Source organism: Lindgomyces ingoldianus (genome assembly GCF_010093535.1).
Source record: "Lindgomyces ingoldianus strain ATCC 200398 unplaced genomic scaffold BDR25scaffold_11, whole genome shotgun sequence".
In the NCBI taxonomy this organism is placed as follows: domain Eukaryota; kingdom Fungi; phylum Ascomycota; class Dothideomycetes; order Pleosporales; family Lindgomycetaceae; genus Lindgomyces; species Lindgomyces ingoldianus.
In genome coordinates, this window is record NW_022985172.1 from 1,135,273 (window position 1) to 1,159,823 (window position 24,551).

Sequence of the window (24,551 nt, forward strand, 5' to 3'; positions counted from 1 at the left end):
TATAAGTAGTAATTAGGTTTGCATACATGTTAAGGTTGTTTAGAAGGGGTTCTTCTACTATAGCGCGTTATAGTTTAGTTAAGAGGGAGTTATATAAAGCTATAATTAGACTTATTTTATTTAGGCCTATATTAGATGTAAGTTAGTAGAACTTAGTAAAGTGTAAAGTAAAGCTTTTTTTTATTATTATAAAGTGTTTAGGTAACTTAGGGCTATTAACTTTTTATTTAAGTCTTTATAAGTTACTTATAAGAACGCTATAAATTAATCTAAGTTAATAATATCTTTATTTATTAGTAAGTTAATTAAGGTTGTTACATTATAGTTAAGTTAAAAGTAGGCATATAGTAACTAAAAGTATTTAAAGAGAAATTAATCTATGTTTCTTTTAAGTTTATATTAGAGCTTATGTAGAAAAAAAGGTAAGTTTTTCTATTTTTTATTAAATAGTAAGAGATTAGAAAGTTAGTTAGATTTTATTACTAAGTTAGAAAGGTTATAAGTTATAAGTAGTGTTAGATAAAAAAAAGTTAAGCTATTTTTAGACTTTTAGGTAAGCTTTAAGGCTAGTAAGTTCTTAGTTCCTACTACTATAATAAAAGTTAAAGCAGAAATAAACTACTTAATAACATAAAGCTGTTTTTTAAAGTTTTTTTAAAAAGCTTTTAAGCTTATAACATAGCAGCTTTTTTATAAAGTAAGCGCTTTTTAAAAGGCTTTTTAGCTTACTTTAATAGCTTAAAGTTATGTAAGTACTAAGCTTATTAAATTAAATTTAGAGGCTATTCTTAGCTAAAGTTTTAACACAACATAATGTTATAATTATGTATAAGTAAGGTTATAAAGCTTTGCAGAGGTCTAGTTTAATTACTATGTAAGGTATTATAGTAAGTATAAGACATTATGTAAAAAATAAAAAAGTTTAGAAGGAAATTAGTAATTAAATACTTAGCTTAGAAGTCTAAGCGCTTTAGGTATAAATTAAGCCTATTTTAGGTTTAGTTAGTGTTAAGGTAGTTTATGCTTAAGTTTATGTCTGTGTTATGTTGTATTTATGTTAAACGTGCACTAATAATACTCTAGTACACGTCTAATACAGTTATGTCTAGGATCTAGGGAGGATACCGTGACAGGTCTTAGCAAAAGTAAGCAACTTAGGTGTGTGAGCAACTCGCCTGTGAAGTACGTTATAATAAAAAAACTTACACTTAAAAAAACTAAATAATAGTGTTTACTTATAACATAACTATTATGTTAGCTTACGCTAACTAAGTAAAGTTAAGTAAATTAATAAAAGCTAAAATATTAAGTATAGTGTTTTTAAAAGCTTATTATTTAAGTTTACAAGTAATAAAGAGCTATCTAGAGTTAGCCTAGACAGACTACGCGTAAATACGCTAGAAATAGCTAAAATACACACTTTAAAGCACTTTTTACTAAATTTAACGTAATAAGTACACTTAGTGTACTTATTTTTTTTATGCTATAACATAACTTATTATTTGTAAGTATATAATAGCTACTACTTTTATTTATAATGCTTTTATAGAACATTTTGTTAATATATTAAATATAAAAGTTATTAAAGTGTAAGTTTATATTAGTAAAAGCTAATTAATCTTTTTAAAAAAAACTATAGCTAGATTATAATAAAGTAGGCTATAAAAGTTTATTTTAAAGTTATTAAGTAAAGTTAAGTATAAAAAAAAAGCTAAGAGTAGATTATGTAATAAGTAAGCGTAAGTAAAGTAGAATAAGACTATTAAAGCTTATTAGCACCTTTTTACACTAAATTATGCTAAAGTAGCTTAAAATATAACGTACTTCACAGGCAAGTTGCTTACACACCTAAGTTGCTTACTTTTGCTAAGACCTTACCCTAACAAACTCTATTATAGCCTATAACAACCCACTCTAGCACTATATAGTACAGTACAGCCTAGAATATTATTTAGATACTACTTTTACTTCTTACTTATACATTTGCGCATTATGCCTAGTCTAATTGCACTATTTATAGCGCTTTTAAAATAGCTTACTTACTTTAGCTTACACTTACTTTTTTACTTTTTTTTTTTATTACTATGCACTTTAAACTTTTTTAAAGCTGTTAAGTGTAAGCTTTTTTAAATTATTAAAGTTTTTTTTACTTTAATTTACTTTTTTTATGTAATTTATATTATATAGTAGCCTTATTAGCTACTTAAAGCTTAGTAATTTTTTATTATACTAACACTAGCTTATATATAATTATTACTACTTTTTTAAACACTTTAACTATAAAAGTTAGTAAACTATTTATATACTTTTAAAATTTTATTTTTATAAGCATTAATTATAACTTAAGTTTTAAAGTATTACTTAAAGTTTATAACTACTAAGGCTTATTATATATAAGTAGTAGTAATAATAAAGTGTGCAACTTTATATTAAGGCTTATTATAACTTATTATAGGTTAAAAAGAACTAATCTAGCGCTTTAAAACTTTTTTTAAATATTACTAAAAGTAATTATAGTATTATAAGCTATTTTAAAGCATAGTAAAAACTTTATTTTTATAATATAAGTAATTTAGTTATGTATAAAGTTTTTAGCTTAGCGCTTATATACTTTTTTTAAAGAAGTAAAACAACCTATATTAAGTAGCTATAAAAAGTGTAATAAGTAAAAAAGTATATAAATAGTAATAATCTTATTATTTTTATAGTATTACTAAAAATAAAGTAAGTTATAGCTTTTATAGCTATTAATAACTAGTAAATAGTAGCTACTAATAGTACACTTTTTTATATGCGCGTTAAAGTGCTTTAACTAGTGTAGACTAAGCTAATTAGTAGTCTAGCTATGCTTAAAAATTATAATAACTTAATTTTAAAGTAGATTTTTTTATACTAGTTTAAAAAGTAGTTACTACTTTAAAAAATAATAAAAAGTAAAATAGCCTACTTTTTAGCATTAATGCCTTAAATAGCTATTATTTACTTTTAGTTACCTAGCTAGACTACTTTTAGCTGTTCTTATTTTTTTAAACTTATAATAACTACTTTAGTAAATATTTAGCTTATTATAAACTTTATTTTATTAAAGTTATATATATTATTATTTTAAATGCTATACTTAGCTTTAATATTTTTTATAAAGTTAAACTAGCTTTAAATTACTATAAAAATTTTATTAAAAGCTTTTTTATAGTTATACTTACACTTAAACTTTACTTTAAGCTTTAAGTAATATTTAATAAATATATTAAGCTAGTTTATACTAATATAGCTTATATTATACTTAGCATGTAAAAAATTAGCTATATTAGCTATAGCTACTAGCTAAAAGGGAAATCCTTATGTATTTAGCTTAAGTATGTGCTAAATAATTACTTACTTTTTATTATTATTTAGCTTTTATAAGTTAGCTATATAATTAGCTTAAAAAAGTTATTTAGTGTGTTAGTTACTTATTATTTTTTAAAAAACCTTATAAATAGCTATAGTATATTACTTAAAAAGTGTTATGTTTTATTTAAAAGCTTAAAGTATAAGCTATATCTAACATTTTTTTAACATGTTTAAGTAGTGTTATTAGAAATGCATTAGTGTAAAAAAAGTAGTATAGTAAAGTCTTAGTAAAAGTAAGCAACTTAGGTGTGTACGTAACTTGCCTATAAAGTACATTACTTATTTTAAAAAGTTTAAAATTTTTTAAATTTTAAGCTGTAAAAAGAGCAGAAGTGTAAAGAAGATAGACTTCTAGAATAGTTAGACCTGATATATACTGTCCTAACTGCTACTTTATTAGTGTAAGATATACTGCTAACGTATCTAACAGGTTGGCTGGCTACACAAGTTAGCTAGCTACTTTTGCTAAGCCTCTACTACACTCTACTTATCTATATAATGCTTTAACAACAACACTAAATTAAATTTTCTAAAAAACATTAAATACAGCTTAATTTTTAGGCTTTTAAATAAGACTTAAAACTCTTTTTATAACATGCTATAGCTATTTATAATGTCTTTTACATAACACTAAGTAATTAACACGCTAGATAGCCTTTAGAAGCAGAATACTAGCCTAAATTAAAAAATCTAACTAAGCTTAAAAAAAAGTAGTTATTAAGTATATACTTAAGCTTATTACACATAAATTTTTTTCTAAGCTTATAGCTATAGCTAATATAGCTAATTTCTTACACATAGAGTGTAATTTAGGCTAGGTTAGCTTAAACTAGCCTAGTATGTAAGTTAAGTACTACTTTAAGTTTATAATAAAGTTTAATTATAAGTATAATTATAAAAAAGTACTTTATAAGAATTTAAAAGTTATCTAAGGCTAGTTTTACCTAGTAGCTAATAGAAAAGCTAAGTATAGTATTTAAAATAAAAACATGTATAACTTTAATAAGTTAAGCTTTATAATAGGCTAAATATTAACTAAAGTAGTTATTATAGCTTTAGAAAAATAAAAACAGCTAAAGGCAATATAGTAAAGTAATAAAAAGTAGATAATAGTTATTTAAAGTATTAATATAATAAAGTAAGCTATTTTACTTTTTATTATTTTTAAAAGCTGCTATTACTTTTTTGCCTAGTATAAAAAGAAAAATCTACTTTAAAACTAAGTTATTATAGTTTTTAAAAATAGCTAAATAATAAATAAGCTTAAGCTATAGTAGTTAAAGCACTTTAATAAGCATATAAAAAAAGTTATAAGCGCTTATTAGCTTTTTATTATTAATAACGTACCTAACGGGTTAGCCGGCCACACAGGTCGGCTGGCCACTTTTGCTAAGCCCCCACTAAACTCTACCTATCTACATAATGCCTTAACAATAACTCTAGATTAAATCTTCTAAAGAATGTTAGATACAGCTTACTTTTTAGGCTTTTAAATAAAACTTAACACTTTTTTTATAACGCCCTATAGCTATCTATAATGTCTTTTACACAACACTAAGCAATTAACGCGCTAGACAGCCTTTATAAGCAGAATGCTAGCCTAAATTAAGAAATCTAACTAAGCTTAAAAAAAAGTAGTTATTAAGTACATACTTAAGCTTATTATGTGCAGATTTCCTTTTAAGCTTGCAGCTATAGCTAATATAGCTAATTCCTTACCTGCAGAGCGCAATCTAGGCTAGGTTAGCTTAAACTAGACTAGTATGTAGGTTAAGCACTACCCTAAGTTTATAATAACATTTAATTATAAGTATAATTATAAGAAAGCACTTTATAAAGATTTAGAAGTTATCTAAGGCTAGTTTTACCTAGTAGCTAATATAAAAGCTAAGTATAGTATCTAGAATAAAAACAGGTATAACTTTAATAAGTTAGGCTTTATAATAGGCTAAATATTAACTAGAGCAGTTGTTATAGCTTTAAAAAGATAAAGACAGCTAAAGGCAATATAGTAAAGTAATAAAAAGTAGATAATAGTTATCTAAAGCATTAATATAATAAAGTAGGCTATAAGATTATAAAGCTTTAAGCAGCAAATAAGGCTGCTATATAACATAAATTACATAAAAAAAAGCAAATTTAGGTAGAAAAAACCTTAATAGTTAAGGATAAAGCTTATATAACTACTCTAAAGGAGTTTAGAGCGCGTAGTAATAGGAAGAAGCTAAAAACATAAGTGCGCGCTAAAGAAGGTAAGCTAAGTTAAAGGTAATATAGGCAGTGTAATTAAACTAGGCATAACTTGTGTACGTGTAAGTAAGTAGTAAAAGTAGACTTTAAATAATATCTTATGTTATATTACTTTATACAGGGCTAAAGTGGGCTGTTTTGCGAGAGAATAGGGTAGTTTTAGTAGGGGCTTAGCAAAAGTGGCCGGCTAACCTGTGTAGCCAGCCAACCCGTTAGGTACGTTAGCTATAAAAGCTATAACTTACTTAATTTTTAGTAGTACTATAAAAAAAAATTTATTACTATTTATATACTTTTACACTTATTACACTTTTTATAGCTTTTTAATATAAGTTGTTTTACTTTTTTAAAAAAAGTATATAAGTGCTAAGCTAAAAATCTTATATATAACTAAATTACTTATATTATAAAACTTAAGTTTTTAATATGCTTTATACATACTTATAATATAGTAATTACTTTTAGTAATATTTAAAAAGAGTTTTAAAGCGCTAGTTTAGTTTTATTTAACTTAGAATAAGTTAAAATAGTTCTTAATATCTAGTTATATACTCTATTACTACTACTATTTATTAATAATAAGCCTTAGTAGTTATAAACTTTAAGTAATACTTTTAAATTTAAGTTATAATTAATGCTTATAAAAGTAAAAATTTAAAGGCATATAAATAGCTTACTAATATTTATAGTAAAGGCCTTTAAAAAAGGTTTAAAAAGGGTAGTAATTATTACACATAAGCTAGTATTAGTATAAAAGAAGATTATAAAGCTTTAAGTAGTAAATAAAGCTACTACATAACATAAATTACATAAAAAAGTAAATTTAAGTAAAAAAAACTTTAATAGTTAAAAATAAAGCTTATTTAACTACTTTAAAAAAGTTTAGAGCGTGTAGTAATAAGAAAAAGCTAAAGACATAAGTACACACTAAAAAAGGTAAGCTAAGTTAAAGGTAATATAAGTAGTGTAATTAAACTAGGCATAACTTATGTATGTGTAAAAAAGTAGTAGAAGTAGACTTTAAATAATATCTTATGTTATATTACTTTATATAGGGCTAAAGTAGGCTGTTTTGCGCTAGAATAGGGTGGTTTTAGTAGGGGCTTAGCAAAAGTGGCCAGCCAACCTGTGTAGCTAGCTAACCTGTTAGGTACGTTATTTTACTTTTACTTTTACTTTATACTTTTACTTTACTTTTACTTAATAACTTTAGGTTATTTTTAAATAAACTTACATAAAATTAACTAAAATAAGCAGAAGTAAGCCTTTAAAGTATTATATAACACTATATTATACTACTTAGGCCTATTGTTATCTGTTCTATCCTCTAAGTTATAGGACTACTATAAGGGGGGATAATGTAAGGCCAGATGTCCTAGAACAGGCTAGTATGGCCTCACCTAACCTGTTTAGAGGTCATATAACCTGTGCTTTGTATATCCTAACAAGCAAAGCTTAGCAGCGATTTGTCTCTCTTACAATACACTCCTATCTTTCTCTAAAAGCTTGCTCTCAGTGCTATCTGTGCTACCTACCATCCCATCTTTACATCTAACTAATTGCGTGCTAGTCTAACTTAGCTAGTAATTTAGGTGAGGATTCTAACGAAGCGAGAATACTAAGACATTTTAATGCGGTGGAACGCATCACATGCCCTCATGTTGCAGAGGAGTCACACCACGCGTCGTTTACCAAACGCACATTCACGCAATATCAATTCTCTCTTTTCTCCTGCGCTCTCTGTCTTTCTAGATATTCACATATCATTTGATCCCTCTCTTATTATTTCAACCAACCCCCATTCCTGAATCTAACTGCTCAAATATGTCTCCGTCATCTTCAAAGCGGACACTCTCAGCAACATGTCTGTGCCAAAACTCTACTCTCACGTTCACCGTATCGGCCACCTCCCTTCCCCTCCCAACGCACTTCTGTCACTGCAGCATCTGCCGTCATACCCATGGCACACTCTCCACTATTCACGCTCCCATTCCCACTCCAGTCGTTAATTTCACTACACTCACCGCGTACGCATCGTCTTCTCGCGTGGTTCGCTATTTCTGCAGCACGTGTGGGGCGCATATGTTAGACAGGGCTACAGAAATGGAACAAGAAGATGGGGATGGGGGAGAGGGGCAGTGGTACGTTGCCGCTAGTCTAGTCGATGCCGAGGAGGTTACTTGGAATCTTCATTCTCATATGAACTTAGCAAGCACCCTGGATGGAGGCATGAGCATTTGGCTTGAAGAGATCAACGGAAAGAAACTCGGAAAATGGAAGGGCTCCATCCAAGCGCAGTGGATTGAAACCGGTGATTGGGTACCGGCAGCGTCTACTACAATTGCATCCATGAAAGGACCTAAAGATGACGACAGGCTTTACGCGCACTGTCACTGCCGAGGCGTCGAATTCTACATATCTCGCCCCGGCCCTAACTCTTTCGACCACCTGCCGCAAAGTCTAACCCCAAAGGATAAAACCAAATGGTATGCCTCTTCTGATGTATGCACATCTTGCCGCCTGTGCTCCTCCTCCTTTTTAACTTCCTGGATGTTTACATCTACCGCTTCCCTCCGCCTCCCGGACGGCTCGCCATATAAACATGTCTTCGGCACCACCAAAGTCTATGAAAGCTCTCCCGGTGTTATGAGGACGTTTTGCGGAAAGTGCGGGGCGCTGGTCGTGTACGCTTGCGTTGAGAGATCGCAGATGGTCGACATCGGGGTTGGGTTATTGGATACAGAGAGCGGGGCAAGAGCGGAGGATTGGCTGGAGTGGAGGACCCATAAGGTCAGCTTCGAAGAGGATGCGGTGTGGAAAGGTGCAGTTGAAGCGCTCAAAGAAGGGTTGAGGAGGTGGGGTGAAGGAGAGGGCCAGGAGAAAGTGACGGTGTAAAGCACAATCAGAAGCCATAGTATTGTCTCAAAAATGTATAGAGGGCGTCCTAGTGTGAGAGTAGAACATTCAGATAGCAATAAGCTAAAATTGTTTACAAGGGATATAATGACAGTGCAGGGGGTATAATACCAAAGGCAGTATCAAACAGGGCGACATGAATTACAAAATGTATAGGTAAAGGTGCTGCCGAAGGGAATGGGAGACGTGAGAAGGTGGGTACAAGAGGAGCCAAACGCCAAACTACCTCTTTTCAACTGCTACCCAGTCTTCGTCTGCAAGCTTCTGGGCAGTTCGTGAGCTCTCGGCGATGGCGTCGTTGTTGAGCTCAGAAAGCTGGGAGAGAGTTTCTTGCATGGCCGCTAACTGCTAGCGGTACGTCAGCTGGTTGTCAAATTAACTTTGGTTAAAGGTTGGTTGGCTTACAGTTCCCAATACCTCGCGAGGAGCAGAGGTCGACTCCGCGCCTGAAGTAACCTGCTCGTCATCTTCCTCCTCTTCCTCGTCCTCCATAACTGTATCAATTTCCCGCCGTTCGCCAACTGTAGCGGCAGCGCGTGCTACTCGGTCACCTGCAGCAAGAATCGCCTCCAAGCGTTCAACTTTTTCCTTTAATTGCATATTTTCTTTCTCCAGTGGTTCGACGAGTGCTAAATGCTTCCTTACTACATCACCTTTCATAGTCTCTATCCGGTCCTCAGCGTCTTCCAGAGCGCGCACGGCCTGGGTTCGCTCAGCCTCGAGACTGCGGATGCTTTCGTTCAGACGGTCGATCTGCTGCGCATAAACTTCGGCGTTCGTGGAAACATGCATAGAAAGGGTTTCGTGCCGCGACTGTAGCTCTTGAAGTGTAACCTCGTGCTCATCCTGCGCCTGTTTCTTTGCTGCCTCAAGCGCTTGGGTGTGGCTGGCCTCTAGAGCTTCGAATTGTACCGCTAATGCATCATATTTCCTTTCCAATTGCTGAACCGCTTCAGATTGACTAGATTCCATGCCGAGCATCAGTTCCGAAATAGCGTCTTCAAGGGCTTTCTCCGTGGACGCTTTTTGTGCGGCTAGGTCGGTATATGCCTTTTGCAACTCGTCAAGGCTCTTCTGCAATGCGAGTAGATCGTTCGAGTGCCCTTCGCTCAACTCCTCTCGGAGTAGAGCAATGGCGTCGGCTTGCTCTTGATCCGTCTTAGCGAACTTTTCATTGAGTGTGTCGTACTTGGATTGCAATCCTCCAAGAGTGCGTTCATGCTCTTCATTGAGAGAATCTTTGAGAAGTGCGACCGCAGCTTCATGTTCTTGATCAGATGTAGACTTCTCGGTCAAAAGGGCTTCGTACTTCGCGGTCAACTCGTCTAGACCAGAATGTTCGGCGGATTGTAGTTCTTCCTTCAAAGTTGCAAGTTGGCGTGTATGATCGTCAAGTGCAGCCTGCTTTCCTTCAAGTAAGGTCTTCTTCTCCTCTTCTAAAGCTGCAGCAGCGCTCTGCATTTCTTCGAGAAGGTTAGCGAACTTGCTCTCGATCTCGACTTGCTGTGACTCGAGCGCTCTAGCATGAATCTCCTCAGCAGCTAGCTTTTCCGCGAGCATATTACCATGCGTCTTCTCTAATTCCGAAAGCTGTTGCGTTAAAATATCTCGCTCGATGCCCATACTTTCCATCTCAGTGGTGTGGCCGTACTCGGCGTTGATCTTCTCTTGCAAGAGTGTGTCATACCTGGCTTGCAGTTCATCCACAAGCTGCCTCGAGGCGCTGTCGGAATCCTGCTTAATAGCGCCGAGCGCACGCCTATGGGCATCTTCGGCGGTAGTCTTTTCTTCTAACAAACTGTCATGGCGAGCCTGAAGGTCGGCAATAAGCTTTTGTGATGTCGAATGGCCCTCCTCGGCGGCAGCCTTCTCCTGCAATAGACTGTGATGACGGGCTTGGAGCTCGAGCAAGATACTTTGTGAGGTAGCATGAGCTTCTTCAACAGCCGCCTTTTCTCCGACAAGTTGCTCGTGTTTTGTAACCGCGTCTAAGAGCCTTTGAGATGCGGATTCGGAATGTTCCTTTAGGGAATTCAGTTCTTGGGTCAGAGCTTCCAATGCCTGCGTTTTCCCGACCAAGGTCGTGAGGTGTTCTTCCTCTGATGCGTTTTTTTCCGCAACGAGGGCATCACACTGGGCTTGTAGCTGGTTTAAGCGGGTTTTCGCGTCACCTTCGAGATTCTCGCGAAGGGATTCTATTTTAGCTTCGTGATCTTCGCCAAGAGACCGCAAGTATTGTCGGTGTCTGTCTTGCTCAGCGTCAAGCTCAGTTTTAAACGAATCTGCTTTGGATTTCGCGTCCTCAAGCTCTGCTTTAATCTTAGCGAGGCTAGAGGAGTGCTGCCGTTCTTCTTGCTGTGACACGTCCTCGAGCGTCTGAAGTGTCCTTCTCAGACCCTCGATCTCCTCTTTCAAGTCTTTCATCTGTGTTGCATCCGATCCTAGCTGCTCGTTGATAACATCTAGCTGTTTCAAGAGCTCCTCGTTCTCCTCAGTTTTAACCCTAAGAGCGTCTGCGTGATATTGTTTGAGCTCCTCAATTTGCATATTAAGTTGCTGAGCGACCTGAACTCCATCGGTCTCTCCTTGTTGCAAGGTCTTGATCTGCTCTTGTAGCCCTTCGATGGCCTGGATATGGGCTGCAACCTCGATTTCTTTAGCATGAAGCTCCTCCTCTTTGTTCTGCTGCAGCTCGGCAATCGTATTGTGAACCGTCTCGGTATGTGCATTTCTTTCGTTTTCCAAGTCTGCGGCGGTCTGGTCGGCCCTCTCCTGGACCTTGTCCGCATGTTCCCGCAACTCGTTCGTGGCTTGGATGTGACTCTCAATTATCTCATCCTTGACGCGCAGATCATCGGTGTGCTGTTGGTGGAGAGATTCAATCTTGGCTTGGAGTTCTTCGGCCAACGTGGAGGATAGTGTGTATTTTGCCTCCAGCACCCTCTGAGTCTCTCCCAAAACGTCAGAGTGGCGCTGCTCTAAAGCAGCCATCTCGGCGTGCAAATCTTCGAGAGCGTTGGACAGTTCATCGACCTTGTCATCTCGCGATTTGAGCTCATCCGTATGGGCTTGCTCAACTTCAACCAATTCTACCTGTAATCCTTCGATGGTCTCGCGAGATTCCATACCCTGCTGTGCCAGAGCATCCTTCTCCTGTGTCAGGGAGCTGACCTCATCTGTCAGAGTGGCAATTTGGGCTTGTTGCTGGAGCACTCTCTCCTTTTCGGCATCCCACTCTTGGCCCTGCTGTTCAAGATCCCTGTTAAGTTGGCCGAGAAGTTCCTGGAGCTCAGCAGCACGTTGTGCTTCCTCTACTATTTTCGCTTGAGCGGCGGCCTTCTCCACCTTGAGCTGCTCGGCCTCTCGCTGGAGTTCTCTGGTCTCCCACGCAAACTTCTTTTCCATCTCGTCGACCAGTGATGAGTGCTTTGCTTGAGAGGCGTCGTTGGAAATTTGTGCTTCGGCAAGGAGTATATCTTTATCGGAAATAGATGCCTCTGCTTCGGCCAGCTGCTCCTTCAGCTTTGTCCTCTCCACCTGTAGCTTGTCTACTTCGCGGCTCAAGCCATCGCATTGCTCCTGCAGCTTCTCGCGGAGATTGGTCTCCTTGAAGAAGTCTTGCATAATCTGAGCGCTCCTGTGCTTCGTGTCTGACTCGAGGTCGCCGACAGGTTCGCTGGGGGCAATATCTAAGCGCTGCGCCTCCTCGCTGAGCTTGGCTAGGTTAGCTTTCGCCTGGGAGAAGGGCGTCTTTCGCAGGTCGGCTTCGGTATCGGAGGCGACCTTCTCCTTGCTTAGATCGGCGCTCTTGGGAGAGACATAGACGGTGCTGGTTCTATAGAGATTTAGTTAGGACAGGTAGACTTGTAGAGGGGTTCACTTCAGACACATACTCTTCCTCTGGGATCGAAAAGCTAGCCTCAGCCGCCATGGGAGTAATCGGGGGCACCGACGGCTTCTTTGCATGTGAGGCCGGCGTCTTGCTCGCAGCGCTTGGAGCTGCCCTCGAGGTGGTTGTTGGCCGAGTCGTCGTCACACGCGTTGAGGAAGCCAGCGACGGACGAGGGGTAGCTCGGGCTACCGACGTCTCAGCGGCAGAACGGGAGGTATTCGGGGGACGCTTTGTTGTTGTCGAGCTCGGGGGGGCAATGGTCGACCGCCGCTCCGTCGTGGCCGCCTTGCCAGGTGAGGACCGCGTGGCTGCAGTGGATAGGGTCGTCCTGCGTGAAGCTGCAGAAGCCGCAGGCTTCTTGTTCTCATCCCCCGACGTGACGGACGCAAGGTCTGGCTCGGCATCGGAGGTGGTTGACTTTGAAGCGGCCAGCCCCGTGCGCCTGGCAGCTGTGCCGGGGACAGGACGCGTCGGCGGCTTGTTCAAGCTTGATCCAAGAGTACTCGATCGGCTTGTCGAGCTCGCGAGCGGCCTGGACGCCATCGTCGAAGCTCTGTTGGGTGTCGTTGTGGCGGGGCGTTTGGCAGCGGCGCCCATTTGAGTGCTCATCGTGGGCCGTCGGGGAGGGACATGGTCCTTGGAGGGTGCGGCGGAGGCCATCTTCCGTCTCGCTGTGGTGGAGGGTAGTTGAGCAGGAGGCGGAAGCTGAGGTTGTGGGTGGGCGGGAGAGGGAGCTTCTGTGGTTGATGAAGCTGTCTCGCTCAGCTTAGAGTCAGCCATGCTGGCGACGCAGCTGATTTCTAGGGCCTGGACCTGGGCGGGTACAATTACGAATTACAATAAAGGACACAGACTCGGGGCTCGAATGGAGTCGCGAGAGTGAGGATGAAGCAAAGTGCCAGCGAACTCTCATACAGCAGGTGCAAGCCGCATGCAGCGAGAGTGTGGGGGTCCGGACATGATTCGTGCCGTGACCGGGGCCTCGGAGGCGACGACAGTTCAGTGTGCGTGCAGTTTGCAACCCTTCCATTGACGAGTGCACACGTTGGGCGCATCCTGTGGGCTCAGGGCACACATGACATAGAACTCGCACCGTGTCGCCAGACGTGCGTTATGGCTGCGTTTTGACTGCAACTCCTGCGGCACACGTCTGTTCACTTTCGACGCGCGACGCGACTCCGACACCCCCGCATCTCCCAGCCGCCGCAACCACCCCAACTGCTCTGTGTCATGTCCAGACTGCAGCATGCCATGTGTGGACCACGTCGCCCCTCACTGATTCACATCGACGATTGGTAGGCGGCGCAACGGACGTCGTATTCAATGGGCCATCACTGACCAGCCTGGCCTTCTAAGATGCAAGTGGAGTATAGCTTCATTTTCTTGTGTGCCCTTTCTCCCTTTTCAAAGTACAAGGTCACAGGTCGCTATCCCACAACTCTCCATCACCGTCATCATCATCATCACCATCATGCCCAGCTCGCTTTCACGCGGTCTCAATTGCGTTAGGTTCGCTCTTCCTCCGACCATCGTAGGGGTTCTCTCGCGAACTTCTCCCTTCGGTAACCGATGTATCGTACCCGTATAGCTATCCCCTATTCAAGTACAAATATTGAATGCATTCATCTTGATGAGCGGAATCTCGATTCCAACGGTGATCAGGCGTGTCGTCATTGTCTCTTCTCCATTGTTCCAACCGAGTCCCCAGACGTCAGGAACAAGTTCCAAAGATGGAAGCATCTCAGCAATTACCAGCGGCACAACTCAGCCCACTTAGTAAAGATATGGAATCACTTAGATCCTCCCTCATCGAGATGCCTGCCGTATACCCGAAGCCTTATCTCGTCCAGGAAGAGGGTGGGGATCCCGCAAATCCCGGGAATTGGAGTACCCCGTGCAAAATCCAGGTAACCTTGCAGTTAAATCTCTTAGCCTTTGCTTCCAGCTTGGGATTAAGTATCACTGTTTCTGCTGAGAATGACATATCGCGCGTCTTTAGGGTTAGTCGAAAGGTTTCCGTACTTTCCGTCTCGTTATACGTGTAAGTCTTTACCCCCTTCATCCCTTCCACATCAACGTACACTCATACTAGCTAGCATTGGGTTTGCTTGTGTCCCTCTATTTGGGCCCCAGTTTTGGATATCTGGGGCCGGCGATGGAGCCTTTTGCCGCCCATGTTCTGTCTCGGCCTCTTTTCCATAGGCACTGCAACTTCTAAAACGGCCGCCGGCGTCTTTGCCACACGCTTCTTTGCTGGCGTTTTCGGTTCGGCTCCAGTCAGCAACGTCTCCGTTGCATTAGAGGACATATGGCAGCCGCACGTTCGTGGGACGGGCCATGTGCTTTTGCCCTGTATGTGTAGTGGGCGGATTCACGTTGGGACCAGTGATAGGCGCTGCAGCAGCCGTGAACTCGGAGCTGAGGTGGCGCTGGACGGAATTCATCGAAGCCATCATCGTCTTTGCTGTCTTTAATCTCACAGCCTCCACCCTCCCGGAGCTTTACCACCCTGTATTGCTCGTGAGGAAGGCACACTAGATGCGCAAGGAAACAGGCAGCCCCTCGCGGTTCCACACTCATGAGAACCTAAAATTGGACTTCAAAAGTCTTGCCACCAAACACTTTGTAAGGCCGTTGAGGATACTGTTCACAGACCCAATTGTTACATGCATCGCATTGTATACCTCCGCTTATAGCCTTCTTTACCTGACTCTGGAGGTCTTCCCGATCGTGTATTTAGAGACTCGCCACTACACCCCAGTTCCTGCCTCTCTTCCATTCTTGGGCTTCTTCGTTGGCATTCTCTTCGCTGTCTTCATCAACTTAGCCAATGAACCCCGATACGCACGGCTGTTAGCTAAAGCCAAGGGGAAACCCCTACCTGAAGGCCGACTCCCACTGATGATTGTTGGTATGGTCCTTTTCCCTATCGGCCTCTTCTGGTTTGGCTGGACGGCAAACCCAAAATACCATTGGGCAGTTTCAGCAGTCGCCACCGCCTTCATTGGCAGAGGTTTCAACTTGATCTTCCAGCAATGTATTACTTTCCTCGTGGATTCCTACGGACTTTATGCTGCGAGTGCAACTAGTGCGAATACTTTTTTAAGGGGCTTAATGACAGCGGGACTCCCTCTTATTGCCAGGTCTACGTTTCATACCCTTGGAATTGACCCGGCAATGAGTATTATTGGTGCTGTGGCTGTGGTCGCAATCTCTGTTCCCGTCTTCTCAAGTATGTTATCGTATTACGTAAGAATAGCACCTTCACAATGGGACACGGGGATCACTGAGGATTCGAGGGTGCGGATTTCATGCACAAATTATAGAGGTGGAGTGAAAAATACTATGTAGGCTTCAAACTTATGATGGAATGTGGCGAAGTGAGTCCGCCAAGAGTTTGAAAATGCGGGAGGATTTCAGGCAGCAAAGAAAGCTAGATCCTCTTGACATCATTCCAACCAGAAAGGATCCAGTCCAGATTAATATAAGAGTACAACCCGTGGTACGACTTCTTCCTGGATCATCTCCATTTCCTCGACGAACACAATGGTCTACCTTCCTCGCCAACCTGGCCATAGGCTGACGGCTTTTCTAACAGCCGAGCTATCTCCTCAACAGCTCGACGCCATCCACAAAGCCTTTGAAAGTGGAGCATTCTCACAATTTCCTACCCCACTTGCAGAGCTCTATATCAAAGACAAGCCCGAGTATCACGGACTTACCCATGCGGAAATACGGAGAGCAGAGGAGCGCGAAGAGCCTTTCTTACTTATTGATAAGGAGACTCCGGATGACGGCGGAATCTGGTATATTGATGACTTCGCAGGCGAAGACCAGGTTGAAGACGAACAGGCGGAGAGTACGGATGTCTTGTGGAAGATTCGCATCAAGATCGAACACGTACCAATTCTGCATGCAAACTATGTAACGTCTCACCCCACTAGTGCAGAGTGTGATACTCATGTACTTAGGATATTGGGAACGCCGACATTGGAGAGGATCTCAGCAACGTCGGCGTTGATCTTCCTATCAAGGAAGACTTCGTGCAAGAGGAGCTTGTCACCTCAGGCATCGACCTCGAGGAGTTCAAGTACGAACAACACTGCTGGATTACCGCAGAACCTGGTGAGTATGAAGAGATAACAGACGAAGAGATCTTGGAGACCGCGTTGCCTAAAACGGACAAATTGTATCGACTGAAAGAGGATATTGCGAAGGCGAATGGGCTTCTTACAAGATGGACGGCCGGGTGCGATGCAGAATCCACACAACTCCCCGACGGCACAACGAGGGCATTCCCCAAAGGTAGCCTCATCCTGCAGTTGAGGTATAATCCAGATTTTCCATGGCCTCCATATGTGCGTCCAGAAGGGTCTTTGTGAGCTTCATCATATGTTGGTGCTAGAATAGGAACTGTTACCTTCCCGTCACATCCTCTCTTGAAGCTCGTTTGGAAAAGAATTTCAACTTTCGCTCCCATCACATGGCCTGCTCTACTGAGTCTGTCTTTGAATATGACCAGAGACATTGCGATCGGGTGGTGCTGATGCACTCTGATATCGCACCTGGCAACATGCTCATCTTACTGTAACGTACTTCACGGGCGAGTTGCTCACACACCCAAGTCGCTTACTTTTGCTAAGACCCCACCCTAACAAACTCTATTATAGCCTATAATAACCCGCTCTAGCACTATATAGTATAGTATAGCCTAAAATATTATTTAGATACTACTTTTACTTTTTACTTACATATTTATGTGTTATGCTTAGTTTAATTACACTATTTATAGCGCCTTTAAAATAGCTTACTTACTTTAGCTTATACTTACTTCTTTACTTTTTTTTTTATTACTATGCACTTTAAACTTTTTTAAAGCTATTAAGTGTAAGCTTTTTTAAATTATTAAAGTTTTTTTTACTTTAATTTACTTTTTTTTATATAATTTATATTATATAGTAGCTTTATTAGCTACTTAAAGTTTAGTAATTTTTTATTATACTAATACTAGCTTATATATAATTATTACTACTTTTTTTAAAACTTTTTTAAACACTTTAACTATAAAAGTTAGTAAACTATTTATATACTTTTAAATTTTTATTTTTATAAACATTAATTATAACTTAAGTTTTAAAGTATTACTTAAAGTTTATAACTACTAAGGCTTATTATATATAAGTAGTAGTAGTAATAAAGTGTGTAACTTTATATTAAAGCTTATTATAACTTATTATAAGTTAAAAGAAACTAATTTAGCGCTTTAAAACTTTTTTTAAATATTACTAAAAGTTATTATAGCAATATAAGCTACTTTAAAGTATAGTAAAAACTTTATTTTTATAATATAAGTAATTTAGTTATATATAAAGTTTTTAGCTTAGTGCTTATATGCTTTTTTTTAAAAAGCTACTAAAGAAAATACACTAAAGCTTTCTACTAAATATAATACTCTAGGTTGTATAACTCTTATATAGAGCTGCTAAATTAAGACTATATTAGTTTAAGACATACTATAATTACTATAAAAAAAAGCTATGTATGCACATCTTTTTATATAACCCTTACTTTTTAATTACTAATAAAGAAAAGCACACTTTTAGTATTACTAGCTTATAAATAGATAACACTTTAAGCATTATAATAAAAATTTTTACATAAAAAAAAACTATAAAAAGTAAAGTTTTATATAAAAAGTAAAACTATTTTAGTAAAAAAGCAGCTTATTAAGTTTAATAGTAAAAGGATTAAACTTACACACAACATAGTAGTCTTTACTTAAAAAAAATAAGTAAGCTACTTTTATATAATTAACCTAAAGAATAAGGATGCTATATAATAATATGTTAAGTAATATATAAAAGGGGCATATATTACATCTATATGTTAACTAGAGGTAGTATTTAACCTATCTATTACTGCATAAACTATAAACTTTTTATATAATAATATTAACACACTTAACATATAAATCTAATAGTAAATAGATAATAGTAAGTGTAGTCTTACTTTTCTACTATTATAGCTTAATAGTGTAAAGCTGTTTATTTTTATAGATAAATTATTTACTAATAATAAAAACCTTAGCTTATAGCTAGAATTTTTAACTATATTAAGTAATAAAACTATATAAAGTAAAGCAACTACTTTAAAATACTATGTAATATTATATACTAGAATTTTACTAAGTGTAAAAGAGTAACTAAGAGTGTCATTACTAGTAACATACTTTACAGGCAAGTTGCTTACACACCTAAGTTACTTACTTTTGCTAAGACTCTACTACACTACTTTTTTTACACTAATGCATTTTTAATAACACTACTTAAATATATTAAAAAAATGTTAGATGCAGCTTATACTTTAAGCTTTTAAATAAAATATAATACTTTTTAAGTAACATGCTATAGCTATTTATAAAGTTTTTTAAAAAATAATAAGTAACTAACACACTAAATAACCTTTTTAAGCTAATTATATAGCTAACTTATAACAGCTAAATAATAATAAAAAGTAAGTAATTATTTAGCACATACTTAAGCTAAATGCGCAAGAATTTCCCCTCTAGCTAGTAGCTATAGCTAATATAGCTAATTCTTTACACACTAAGCATAATATAAGCTATGTTAGCATAAACTAGCTTAATATATTTATTAAGTGTTACTTAAAGCTTAAAGTAAAGTTTAAGTGTAAGTATAACTATAAAAAAGCTTTTTATAAAATTTTTATAGTAATTTAAAGCTAGTTTAACTTTATAAAAAATATTAAAGCTAATTATAGCATCTAAAATAATAACATATATAACTTTAATAAAATAAAGTTTATAATAAGCTAGATATTTACTAAAGTAGTTATTATAAGTTTAGAAAGATAAGAATACCTAAAAGCAGTCTAGCTAAGTAACTAAAAGTAGATAATAGCTATCTAGAGCATTAATGCTAAAAAGTAAGCTATTTTACTTTTTATTATTTTTTAGAGTAGTAACTACTTTTTAAACTAGTATAAAAAAAATCTACTTTAAAATTAATTTATTATAATTTTTAAGCATAGCTAGACTACTAATTAGCTTAGTCTAGACTAGTTAAAGCACTTTAACGCGCATATAAAGAAGTGTACTGTTAGTAGCTACTATTTGCTAGTTATTAATAGCTATAAAAGCTATAACTTACTTTATTTTTAGTAATACTATAAAAATAATAAGATTATTACTATTTATATACTATTTTACTTATTACACTTTTTATAGCTACTTAATGTAGGTTGTTTTACTTCTTTAAAAAAGGTGTATAAGTGCTAACGTACTTTACAGGCAAGTTGCTTACACACCTAAGTTGCTTACTTTTGCTAAGACCCTACTAAACTACTCTTCCTACACTAATACATTCTCTATAACACTACTTAAATGTGCTAAAAAAAATGTTAGATACAGCTTATGCTTTAAGCTTTTAAATAAGACATAAAACTCTTAAAGAAATGTGCTATAGCTATATGCAAAGTCCTATAAAAAATAATAAATAACTATAGCACTAGACAACTTTTATAAGCTAATTCTACAGCTAAATTATAAAGGCTAGGTAATAAAAAGAAGTAAGTAATTATTAAGACTATACTTAAGCTATATATGTAAGAAATTTCCCTTTAAATAGTATTTATAGCTAATATAGCTAATTCTTTACGCGCTAAGCATAATCTAGGCTATGTTTATAGAAACTAGCCTAGTATGTTTATAAAGTGTTATTTAGAGCTTAAAGTAACATTTAAGCATAAGTATAACTATAAAAAAGCTTTTTATAAAAGTTCTAAAGTAATTTAAAGTAGGTTTAGCCTTATAAAGAATATTAAAGCTAAGTATAGCATCTAAGATAATAACATATACAACTTTAGTAAAATAAGGTTTATAATTAGCTAAATATCTTTTAACTATACTTACGCTTAAAACTTTACTTTAAGCTTTAAATAACACTTTATAAACATACTAGTCTAGTTTATGTAAACATAGCCTAGATTACACTTAGCGCATAAAGAATTAGCTATATTAGCTATAAATACTATCTAAAAGGAAATTCCTTACGCATATAGCTTAAGTATAGTCTTAATAATTACCTACTTTTTTTTATTACCTAGCCTTTATAATTTAGCTGTAGAATTAGCTTATAAAGGTTATCTAGCGCTATAGTTATTTATTATCTTTTATAAAACTTTATATATAGCTATAGCATATTTCTTTAAAAGTTTTATGTTTTGTTTAAAAGCTTAAAGTGTAAGCTATATCTAACATTCTTTTAGCACGTCTAAGTAGTGTTATAGGGAATGCATTAGTGGAAAAAGAGTAGTTTAGTAGGGTCTTAGCAAAAGTAAGCAACTTAGGTGTATAAGCAACTCGCCTGTAAAGTACGTTAAGCTAAAAACCTTATATATAACTAGATTACTTATATTATAAAAATAAAGTTTTTACTATGCTTTAAAGTAGCTTATAACGTACTTTATAGGCGAGTTGCTCACACACCTGAGTCGCTTACTTTTGCTAAGACCCCACTAAACTACCCTTCCTACACTAATGCATTCCCCACAACACTACTTAGACGCGCTAAAAGAACATTAGATACAGCTTACACTCTAAGCTTTTAAATAAGACATAAAACTCTTAAAAAAATGTGCTGTAGCTATGTACAAGGTCCTGTAAAAAAATAATAAATAACTACAGCGCTAGACAACCTTTACAAGCTAATTCTACAGCTAAATTACAGAGGCTAGGCAATAAAAAGAAGCAGGTGATTGTTAAGACTATACTTAAGCTATATGCGTAAGAAATTTCCCCTTAGATAGCATTTATAGCTAATATAGCTAATTCTTTGCGCGCTAAGCGTAATCTAGGCTATGTTTACATAAACTAGCCTAGTACATTTGTAAAGCGTTATTTAGAGCTTAAAGTAACATTTAAGTGTAAGTATAACTATAAAAAAGCTTTTTATAAGAGTCCTAGAGTAATTTAGAGCAGGTTTAGCCTTATAGAGAATATTAAAGCTAAGTATAGCATTTAGGATAATAACATGTACAACTTTAGCAAAACAAGGTTTATAATTAGCTAGATATCTTTTAACTATACTTACGCTTAAAACTTTACTTTAAGCTCTAAATAACGCTTTATAAACATACTAGGCTAGTTTATGCAAACATAGCCTAGATTACGCTTAGCGCGCAAAGAATTAGCTATATTAGCTATAAATGCTATCTAAGGGGAAATTCCTTGCGCATATAGCTTAAGTATAGTCTTAATAATCACCTGCTTCTTTTTATTGCCTAGCCTCTGTAATTTAGCTGTAGAATTAGCTTATAAAGGTTGTCTAGTGCTATAGTTATTTATTGTCTTTTATAGGACTCTACACATAGCTACAGCACATTTTTTTAAGAGTTTTATGTCTTATTTAAAAGCTTAAAGCGCAAGCTGTATCTAACATTTTTTTAGCGCGTTTAAGTAGTGTTGTAGGGAATGCATTAGTGTAGGAAGGGTAGTTTAGTGGGGTCTTGGCAAAAGTAAGCAACTTAGGTGTGTGAGCAACTCGCCCATGAAGTACGTTAATGCTATAATTACTTTTAGTAATATTTAAAAAAAGTTCTAAAGTGCTAGATTAGTTTCTTTTAACCTATAATAAGTTATAATAAGCTTTAATGTAAAGTTATGCACTTTATTAGTTACTACTACTACTTATATATAATAAGCTCTAGTAGTTATAAACTCTAAGTAATACTTTAAAACTTAAGTTATAATTAATACTTATAAAAATAAAAATTTAAAAGCTAATAAATAGTTTACTAACTTTTATAGTTAAAGTGTTTAAAAAAGTCTTAAAAAAGGCAGTAATAATTATATATAAGCTAGTGTTAGTATAATAAAAAATTACTAAGCTTTAAGCAGCTAATAAAGCTACTATATAATATAAATTATATAAAAAAGTAAATTAAAGTAGAAAAAACTTTAATAATTTAAAAAAGCTTACACTTAATAGCTTTAAAAAAGTTTAAAGCGCATAGTAATAAAAAAAAAGTAGGTGTAAGCTAAAGTAAGTAAGCTATTTTAAAGGCGCTATAAATAGTGCAATTAGACTAGGCATAACACATAAATATGTAAGTAAGAAGTAGAAGTAGTATCTAAATAATATTCTAAGCTGTACTATACTATATAGTGCTAGAGCAGGTTGTAATAGGCTATAATAGAGTTTATTAGGGTGGGGTCTTAGCAAAAGTAAGCAACTTAGGTGTGTAAGCAACTCGCCTGTAAAGTACCTTAAAGCAAGTTTTAATAAATAAGGTAAAGTATAAGCAGAATATAACTAGATAGACCTACATAAATAAAAAAGATGTAACTTGTATAAAAAGTAACTTTTTAAATAAAAATAAAAAGTTACTAGTGTCTATACATAGTAGCAGTGTTACAGCTTAGATATAAGTAATTACGCATAAGCAGAATTACATATCTATGTTACATAATGCTTATGTGTAAACCTTTATATGTAAACATCTAAATATTCTTTTTTTTCTATATAAAGGAAAGATAAGAGTAATAGAACTAGAAACATGTTACTCTTACTTTACCTACCCTGTACACTGTGCACACTATACACTACTCTTACTCTTGCTACTTAAACGCTTATACTATAAGCAGCTAGCTGTCAGAGCCTATTCAACACTACTAATATAACTCTGCATAACAAGAGTTTACACAACAAAAGAGAAGCTTCCCTTTATATAGAAAAGGATAACATAGAAGATCTGTCGCGTATACTGAGAGCCTTGGCTGGGGCTCGGAGCCTGGGACTGGGGCTCGGAGCCTGGGACTGGGGGCTCAGAGCCTGGGACGCAGCTCGGGATCTGGAGATATTATGTTCCGAAGCTCGGTGTATATAAGGAGAGCCTTCAGCTCTCTTAGATAGCAGAGTCACTTCATCCGATCTTCTGAACAGCTACTGCCAGGCTATTTTATCCTCCACAAGATCTCTATCTAAGTTTAGGCTATAATCTAGAGATAACTGTACATAGATAAAGAAGTGCTTTATCTACTATAAAAAAATGTTAGTTATTAAACTACTCTTATAATAACTATATATAAGTAAAAAACTAGTACATTACTTTATATAAATTTTTTTATAATAAGACTTTATTATATAAAGCTATTACCTTATACATCTAAGACTTTAAAAGTTACTTTAAAGAAAAGAATAATTTGTATAATATAAAGAAAATAAAATAAGAGAGTAAGAATGCTAAGAAAGCTATTAACTACCTTACCTCTTGTTAGATATGCGCACCTACTGTCAAGACAGGAGGAACGCTTGACGAAAGCTGCTACATAGTACGAGCAATAAGCTCAAACAGTATGTTGCTGCAAATTGCAGCATGTTGCAAGCTGGTCGCGCATAGGGCAAGTGCGTGAGGGACTCAGATCGGAAAAACAAAAGCCGAGCAACACAAGTAGAGCAGAAAAAAGAATCAATAAATTAATACAATTAATAATCATCCCATACATCATATCCAAACCCATCATTCATCTCAGGAAGCCTAGAAACAGTGCTTTAATCTAACACCTCTACTGCCTATTTACACTATGCAACAGAAAAGGACATCTACAGCATTAAACCTAAGAAGTATGCTAAGTAGTTTATCCTTAATAACTAATACTATATAGTATACTAAGGCAAACTATAGGACATAGGTGTAGTAAAGATCTCTACTATTAGTAAGTTTTAACTTAAGGTGTATATATAAGAAAACCCATGTATAAAAATTAATTAGACACTTAGCTAAATAAATATTAGCTTTAAAAGCTAAACACTAAAAAAATTAATTAGTACTATATAAATCTAAAACTTAATTAGTCTAGTTATATACTATATTTTAGAAACTTTAACACTATTTTTACTATTACTAGCAGATGCTAACTAACTTAGAGCATACTTTAACAACATTTTAAATATTATTATACATAAAAACAAAACTACTAACTATTCTTATTATATAAAAATAAAGATACTTTTTTTAATATTAGTAAAAAAAAATCTATGTTCTTTTTTACTAAATTAAAACTTTACTGCCTTTACTACTA

The 24,551-nt window shown here is 36.1% G+C and overlaps 4 protein-coding genes across 4 annotated transcripts; 3 read left to right on the top strand and 1 right to left on the bottom strand.

Annotated features, from left to right (window-relative positions):
• Positions 1 to 7,293: 7,293 nt before the first annotated feature.
• On the top strand, positions 7,294 to 8,538 carry BDR25DRAFT_392895 (uncharacterized protein; the record flags this gene model as incomplete). The annotated part of the gene is made up of 2 exons (XM_033698231.1): positions 7,294 to 7,329; positions 7,396 to 8,538. 2 exons carry the CDS (start codon positions 7,294 to 7,296, stop codon positions 8,536 to 8,538), a joined length of 1,179 nt encoding a protein of 392 aa, XP_033549385.1.
• A 143-nt stretch (positions 8,539 to 8,681) lies between these two features.
• BDR25DRAFT_392896 (uncharacterized protein) lies at positions 8,682 to 12,838 on the bottom strand (the record flags this gene model as incomplete). The annotated part of the gene is made up of 4 exons (XM_033698232.1): positions 12,453 to 12,838; positions 8,965 to 12,394; positions 8,786 to 8,904; positions 8,682 to 8,724 (listed from the first exon to the last, which is right to left on the bottom strand). Exons 1-4 carry the CDS (start codon positions 12,488 to 12,490, stop codon positions 8,682 to 8,684), a joined length of 3,630 nt encoding a protein of 1,209 aa, XP_033549386.1. The 5' UTR covers positions 12,491 to 12,838.
• Positions 12,839 to 14,237: 1,399 nt separating this feature from the next.
• Positions 14,238 to 15,852, top strand: BDR25DRAFT_366533 (MFS general substrate transporter; the record flags this gene model as incomplete). The annotated part of the gene is made up of 5 exons (XM_033696960.1): positions 14,238 to 14,490; positions 14,548 to 14,803; positions 14,838 to 14,971; positions 15,035 to 15,683; positions 15,803 to 15,852. Exons 1-5 carry the CDS (start codon positions 14,266 to 14,268, stop codon positions 15,850 to 15,852), a joined length of 1,314 nt encoding a protein of 437 aa, XP_033549387.1. The 5' UTR covers positions 14,238 to 14,265.
• Positions 15,853 to 15,914: 62 nt separating this feature from the next.
• On the top strand, positions 15,915 to 17,136 carry BDR25DRAFT_302686 (uncharacterized protein). The gene is made up of 2 exons (XM_033689848.1): positions 15,915 to 16,375; positions 16,423 to 17,136. Exons 1-2 carry the CDS (start codon positions 15,998 to 16,000, stop codon positions 16,831 to 16,833), a joined length of 789 nt encoding a protein of 262 aa, XP_033549388.1. The 5' UTR covers positions 15,915 to 15,997; the 3' UTR covers positions 16,834 to 17,136.
• Positions 17,137 to 24,551: the final 7,415 nt, after the last annotated feature.